The 7,732-nt window shown below is 44.4% G+C and overlaps 1 protein-coding gene across 1 annotated transcript in view; it reads right to left on the reverse strand.

Annotated features, from left to right (window-relative positions):
• Positions 1-6,318, reverse strand: part of LOC121516351 (glutamate receptor 3) — a 152,759-nt gene extending 146,441 nt beyond the window's left edge. Inside the window, exons 1-2 of the mRNA XM_041797597.1 lie at positions 6,133-6,318; positions 5,512-5,670 (exon numbers count right to left, since the gene is read on the reverse strand). Coding sequence (XP_041653531.1) covers positions 5,512-5,670; positions 6,133-6,211 — 238 coding nt within the window. The 5' untranslated portion in view covers positions 6,212-6,318. The remainder of the gene's footprint in view (positions 1-5,511; positions 5,671-6,132) is intronic.
• Between the last annotated feature and the right edge of the window lie 1,414 nt (positions 6,319-7,732).

Genomic DNA, 7,732 nt, shown 5'->3' on the forward strand with positions numbered 1-7,732 from the left:
CAAGCACCAACACTCTTATAAAGTTTGACCACTTCATGCAGTTTGCTCTAGTTTTGTGTCTGAATATTGAGATGAGCCGTCCTCCAGGGGCGAGTCAAGTGGAAGCCAGGGCTGACCAAGGTCCTCCTGAAATCTGATTGGCCACTGCAAAATCCTTAAAGTGATCAGTGATTTTTTTTTCCTGTCAGCCAGTTAAAGATGTGGTTGTATGGACCACTTATAGTAGGAATAAATGCCTGATGCAAGAAAAAAAAAAAAGTGTCATATGAACATTTTGTTCCAAATAAAATTCTCCAGGTGGTTTATGCCAGTTGTTGTTCGGATCATTATCCCTGAAAAAACTCAATATGATTGTCCCTCCCCATTTGGGAGTGTCAATCAGCAGGTCTGCACCACGTGACAATGAGTCTTTCAGCCTCATTATTTCCGAAACAGACAGGATATGGCGGGAACCAAGAAAAACATAAAAGGCCTGTTGCTAATACAACTTTTTTGCTAATAAAGTAAAAAATAAAGATAATATAAGGTAAAGACACAAGAGAGTAGATCAATCCAATATTTTTGTGCAGGAGGAGTTGAAAATAATTTGACAGTGTACCGTGACAGTGGTTTGTTTACAACAAAGGCATAGAGCAGAATTTCATCTTCTATAGAAAATTTTCAGTAGATTTGACAGATGGGATGATACTGTGCATGTCAGAGCAGTTTTATTCGCATCAAATGTATCATGCATGAGCACGATCAGGAAAATCCATCTGGCAAAGCTCCAATCCGAAATGATTGTACCCAGTCTGAGAATGGTGGTAGCTACAGACAGTTGCACTGGACACCGTTAGCAGCTATAGTGTAGCAGCAGTTTTACCAGAGCTGGACCACATTTCTTTTTTCAATAAAGAGAAAAGAACAGCACTGAAAGCTTTTCATAATTGAAAATATGTTTTTGCTCTTCTCCCCACCTGCTTTGGCATAAGGTTATGATAGTTATGGGCTAATAAGCTTATATACGTAATAGCTGCTACCAGTTAAGCAATTAGCTCGGATTTAGCCATAGCAAACCATAAATTTCATCAGAACTGGGTCACATTTCTCTATTAAAACAAAAGCAAAGAGCCACACTGAAAGCTTTTCTCGGCAGAGAATATCTTTTTGCACTGTCGTGCAAGTTGAGTTTTATCCAGCAGTAAGCTCCACAAACTACAGCAGCACCTTACTGTTGAGCTCAGGTTACTAATGGAGCTGGGCCCGCCTACAATCTCTATTTGGCGTACCAAGTTATATGCTGTGGCTGTTATGTTCCTCAAGCTATGGGTTGCTGCCTTAACTTTTTTTTACCTACAATATTTTACACACGAACTGTAAAACAATCTCTTTTAAAGTGGGGGTATTATGCCTTTTTTCAAGGCTTTACACCATCTCTCTGATACCCACATAGTACATGGTTTACAGCTCAGAAAACTCCTCATGTTTCTTACACTGGCGTCCTAAAAAACCCTTATTTTAACCTACGTCTGAAAAGCTTCATTTTCGCTGCTGTCTCTTTAACACCCCCCCCCCCCCCGCTCCACGGACCTGCTTTCCTCCGATTGGCCGATTTTCTGGAGGCTGGCCGGCAGCAGGACTCAATGTTTTGTGCCTGCCCCCTCCAATATTATTATGATAGTAGTTGAAAACTTCGAATGAACCAGTCTGACTGAATAAAATATGGTGAATTTTGACATACGTCCGTACGTGTTTGACCCGGACTCTGACCCTGATAGTTTGGAGAGAGAGGGGGAAGAAAACCAGCAGCAGCGAAGGATAGAGCAGGAAGTATCTGTTTGGTAAGTGTTTAATTACTGTGTTGCTAAATGGCTAAATGGCTACGAGGCCCTGTGGGGGCGGTCTGACGAACCACGAACCAGTCAGGAGATCCTATTGCAGTGACCTCATCAGTTTGCTCCATCCAAATCTCGTCACGGGAGAATCTCAGAGAGATGTTCAACAAACCTTTTTCATCAGTTTACACGCTAATTCCAAGATTACTGCCGCATATGTTTATCTTGCAGTTTGAAAATTTGCATACGTGGAGTATGGACACCCAACACTGGGACTTTATATTTATGTTTTAAAAATCAGAAAAGTATAATACCCCCTCTTTAATTGTGGATTTTAAATTTCTAGTTTTTCGACGAGGAACGGGAACTATATGAAAGACTTATTCTGTGCTTTACAGGTGCTATTATGCAGATTCTGATGACTATCTACCTGGAAGGCTAGCTGATCTCAATCTTTGTGCTTAGCTAGGCTAACAATGCAGTGGCTCCCCCTTCATATTCACAGCTGCTGCTGTTGCATCTATCTTGTCCCCCAATTTTAGGAGTAAATGTGAACATATTCTGCTCCCCTCTTATAATAACCCATACAACATGAACAGCTATTCTGCTCTCTTTTGTTTCTCTGTGGATAACCCTCACAGTGACTCTGCTTCATCCTACTTTTTTTCCATACTCTTCAAGCTAGGTTGGTTTCATCCACAGTAGCCAGCGGCAGTAGGAGACGGTGGCTGAGCAGTGCAGCCAAAGAAGCACCCGCTCCAGCCAGGTTTTAAAGACCTGGAGGATTCAATAAAAGAAGGGTAGGCACATGTAAAAAGGCTGGCCGAGGAGACACAGACCATTAGCTTAATGACAGAATGAGGAATAGGCAGATGAGATTCAAAAGCCAAGCTTCACAAGATTTGCCTTTAACAGGAATCAAGGCGAGTAATCTAATGAATAGCGTGGCGAGGAGAGAAGCACAAGGGGGGGCTTGATGTTTTTTTCCCCTCAGGTTAAGGAAAGAGAGGAAGGGTAAACAGCAGAAGAAAAAAACGATAGCAGTGTCATTAAGATGGCTAGCCGTGACCATCGGGAGCATTAATGCTGTCTGCTTTGCTTTCTTCAAACTGGTCCCCTCTTTCTTTGAACTGCTCCAGTCCTCTCTGTAAGCATACCTGACTCCAGCTTCCAGAGCCATTATGGAGCCCGCACCGGTAATTACACATTTCACAATTTCTGATGTCACTTCAAAGCAACAAAAGTCTTTTGCCACCAAAGGACTCACCATGCCTTAGCAGTACAAAGCCCTGCCTTAAGGATTACTGAAAACACACATTGTTTTGCTGCCGGTCACTAATTCAATTAACGGCTTGAGGATTTAAAGTGACTTGAAAGAAAGGGTTCGAACTTAAGACAGAGCCTTCATCATACATATGGAGCTGCATAATTTGTTTCTTTAAAGGAAAATAAAATCCTGGAAGTTTATGTAAAATATGCTGTCTTGTTCCTCTTCTTCTGTTTTATTAATTTGTAGAATATAAACAGTCATACCAAGGGCTGCTGTTGTTTATGACCCAACTAGAAAGAAAAATGCACACAAAAGCAGAAAGTCCAAACACAACAAAACAAGCTCTGTCATTTTGAAGAATCCTGCAAGGCCTCCAGCCACATCCCATCTTCACCAGCGTTGCTTGAAAATAGATTTACTCCCCAAACCCGCCACTTCACATTGCTGCATCATAAAAACGCTGTTATTGCTGACAAAGGAGTGACTCATCCACATGGGGCTATTGATGACAAAGTAAATTTGAATGTCCGCTAAATAATTGTGACAGCTTGCAGGACAAACAACAGCGCTGACGAATCTAAAAAGTCCGCACATAGGAGGTCTTCACTCACCGGAGGCAAGAACCTCAGCGGCCTGGAAGTCAGCAGATAAGTGATATTTAATAACCGTCATCTCTGTTCTCTTGGCTACATCAGGAGAGACAATCGGAGGTGCTTGTGGACTGTTGTGAGCTCAGCATGAGCTGTCTGCTGTTTGCGAGCTCAGCTTGACGAGAGTCCCAGGGCACTACCTTGAATAAAAAAATACTCAGATCGTACATTACACAAATCAGATTGGAGAGACAACCGCAGCTTGCTCTTTTAAAAGCTGCTTTTGCTTAATTTGTTTATTGTACGATTAAGTGGAGGCCTTTTGGTGATTTAGCTTCCTCTAAAACAAAAGAGAGATTCTCCCACCAAACATGGCAGCACCATTTAACTATCTCCCTCCTGTTTTGAAGCATTCTCTGCATTTTTTGAGTGCTCAGGTTTTCTTGAAGTTCAATCAAGTCCAGAGACAGCTCATGATGGAGACGGCAGTAAAAGAGAAGAAACGGGGCCACAGCTCCCTTAGGATCCCTACCTCTCACTGAGGCTCTGTCTGCCCCTGAATTTAATTAGATTCTGATATCAAGCCTTCCCTCCTATGCTTCCCTTCCTCTTCAACATGCGTGAAATTGCACCGCACTATCTATTATTTATTCACTCTCATTTGCTTATTGTTTCTTGTGGATGCCTCCTTCGTTAGGGTGCTTGCTGCTCTGCTGCCTGTGATATGACGCTACTCTTCATCCCCCTCACCAGCGCTCAGACCCACCTCCTCTGCAGGTCTGAGCCCCGGCTCATTTGCCAAGCTCGGTTCAGGGGAGCTATGGATTTCTTTTTTTTTTCTTCCCCTTTCACCCAGTGACGGCATGGTGAGGTGCTATGAGGGCTGGGTGCTAATGAGCTGACTCTGCAATGCTGGGGGAGACGCTCTGTAACACAGAGGGGGGTGAGGAGAGGACGGAGCAGGCTGGGATGCTCCTGCACAGGAAGAGTCAGAGGGGCCATTATGAGCGTGGCACACTGGGGTTAGCGGGGATTCGAGACGCACCGGGCAGACAGAGCTGTGGGTCTGCAAAGCCGGCCACTCGGCTCAGCTGGACTCGTCATTTAAAGTGACACTGCAGAATTGAATTCTGCGCCCTATTTGCTCCGCTTGTGTCCACTCTTTTTCTAAAGATTTCAAGAAACTGCAGCCAAGGAACAGACAGAATCAGTGAGTTATTTGTTGGATCAACAACTGCAACGCTTGCACAATAAAATAGTCACAAAATAAGACCTGCGGGACAATTCAGGTGTCTATATCGTTAACTTACATATCTTCTGTTTTCTAAAAATGAAACATAACCCTCATGTTTGACTACTCCAATTCAGCCTTGCTCCATAACATGACAGAGTTTGGAGAAGCAGGGTTTGTGCATTTCAGGAGAACTCATGTGGCATTCCAATTTTTGCCAAAAATGATCTCTGACAAACTCAGACAGGCAGAAATGCTGTAAATGTGGCACCAAACCTCTGATTTTCAGCTGTATCTACAGTCTGTGACGTATCATATCAGTTAAAAATGCATTTACAGTGAGAAAAAGTGGTAAAAACTTGTGAATTTTGCAGATTAAAAAGGAAGAAGAAGGGCTGCATTCCTTTTAAACATGTTCCTCTAATCCCTACTGAGACTTTCTGAGGCAGAGTGCAGCAGGATGAACTTGACTGCTCCCCAGGATTGAGATGTAGCCTCTATAAGCTCCACATACCGGATGAGTTGGACATAAATAATTCTGCTCATTCTGCGTGGACAGAAGTGGGCTGGGAGTGTGGACATGGACTGAAATAGAAGCAAACTTACACGCATGGGTGACCGAAAAGCTGTTGGACGACTCGAGGTTGTCGACGTTGTAGTTGAGGTGGAAAGGCTTCTCAGTGGTGTTTTGGTTGGTGTTGTAGAGTTGGACAGCGAACCTGAACGCGCTGTGCTCCTGAACCGTGGAACGCATGAACAGTCCCCCTAAAAGATACGGAAAAACAAGACCAGGCAAGGATTTTACAGGTGAATTCGCGCCTTTTATGCTCATGTCAGCTCTGATCCTCAGAAAGGAACAACTCCACACGTCCCGCTGTAACACAAAGGAGGCTGCCTGTTATTTGAAAGAACTACCGTGCATTTCTGACGGTGCGCCGGGCTGCAACTCTTCAGCTCGAGCCGAGGCACTGACCGTCTCCTTTTTACTTATTTTCCACTCCACTTACTCTCAGCTGATAATACACATGACACAGCTAACATTCTTTGTAGATTCAGTCTTCACAGTTTACCAGGATCAGCGGTTTTCGGCTTTCAGCACGCGGAAAATCAAGTTAGTCTCATTGCGCAGAGCTCCCACTCCGTTCGGATCTCTCCGGTACCAAACTGCAATCTTGCATTACATTTCTCAACACAAACCGAAGTCATGTATATTCTTTTGTCACTTACCGATATTGATTTGATTGGGAAATCCTGCGGATGATCTGTCAAAGAGCCACAGTAGGAACAAAACCACGCGTTGTGCCATTTTTCTCCGACCTATCTGTTCAACTCCTCAAAAGGGTCTGTCCGAGCAGATTCATATGTTCTGGATGGAAGCCGGGCGCGATGGAAATCCAGTGGAAAGATGATGGTCGCTCACAGTGCACCAATTAGGTTCATTGAGGTGCAGCCCAGCTGCAGAGCAACTAAGAGAGAGAAAGAGAGGGGGAGAGAGAGAGAGAGAGAGGGAGGAGGGAGAGCGAAGAGGAGGAGGGGTGGGCTGGTGAGGGGGGAAGAAGGAGCAGATCTGAACTCCGATTGGACCCCGTCGCCGCGTGCCAATGTTGGTCAAACTTGATGTGACGTGAAATTAAAAAAGCCTGAACACTGAGGTTGTCGGACGGTTTGGAATACACGCGTTCACTTGTCAATATTAGCCTTCTGTTGGCTGAATCAATAGCAACACTGCAATCTCAGGTGGCCAGTGACTGTGAATGAATGACCAGGGCCACCTCCGGCTGGTCTCCAGGACCACAGAAAGGCTGCGTGTCTGAAGCATGTACATGGAGAGAAGAGGAGTGGGGGGGGGGGGGGGTCCACAGTGCAGGAAAAGTTAGTGTATTTTCATTCACACTGTCCGGCTAAATCTCTAGTGTGGCAGACGAAAAGGAGATAGAGATGATCAATGCCTGATGAAAAGTTAACACAACATGCACGCGCGTGAAGAGGGCGAGGGAAATAAGCAGAGAGAAAGAGAGAGAGAGAGAGAGCGAGAGAGAGAGCTGTCTATGGTGCTGAAACAGCCTCAGCACACAGAAAATCCAAACATACACAAAAATGAATGTAAACCTTTCTCTGAAGGTTTGTCCATAATCAGCTATCCTTCAGAAAACATCTGCATCTCATTTTTATTTACTTCAATTTTGCCTGTGTCCCTAATGAAACATCTATCATTCCTGTGATTGTGCCTAACAGAGGACAATTAAGGGATTACTGGCCCATTTATCACCCTCAGCAAAGCGCTTTGAAAATTGAGTTTTTAATTGCATTGCAAACAGCTAAGGCTTCCGCTATTGATACTGCAGTGCACCGAGGTCCTTAAAACAGATGGCAGGCTGAGTGTCCATGCTTGAAGCTTTTAAAAGTGTGCAATAACAGCTTAAGGATACTAGAGCAGAAATTCATATTTAAGGAATAAGCATGATTAGCTCACATTCATTCTTCACACCTGAGATGGTCTGGACTGCTGCGCCTGAGGGCTGTGCTGTTAATCATTCATGTCAATCAAAGCCCTGCTGTGGTCTGACCCCATCAGAGGGGGAGATTTCCCCTTCCAGATGGGGTCAAAAGATGATCTTGATTCCCACAACTCAGCAGCTCTCTGGGGATGAATCTAGAGATGATTCACATTGATTCCCCTGCACTGCCTCCAAGTCAGAGAACTCATATATGACCTCAGCGGCTGATGTCATAATGACCAATGTCAAACTGTGACCTGCTGACTCCTCGGGTCTGTTATTCCCACAAAGTCTCATCGCCACACACCTTAATGTGACACACTGATAGT

This window comes from Cheilinus undulatus, linkage group 10 (genome assembly GCF_018320785.1).
Source record: "Cheilinus undulatus linkage group 10, ASM1832078v1, whole genome shotgun sequence".
Taxonomy (NCBI): domain Eukaryota; kingdom Metazoa; phylum Chordata; class Actinopteri; order Labriformes; family Labridae; genus Cheilinus; species Cheilinus undulatus.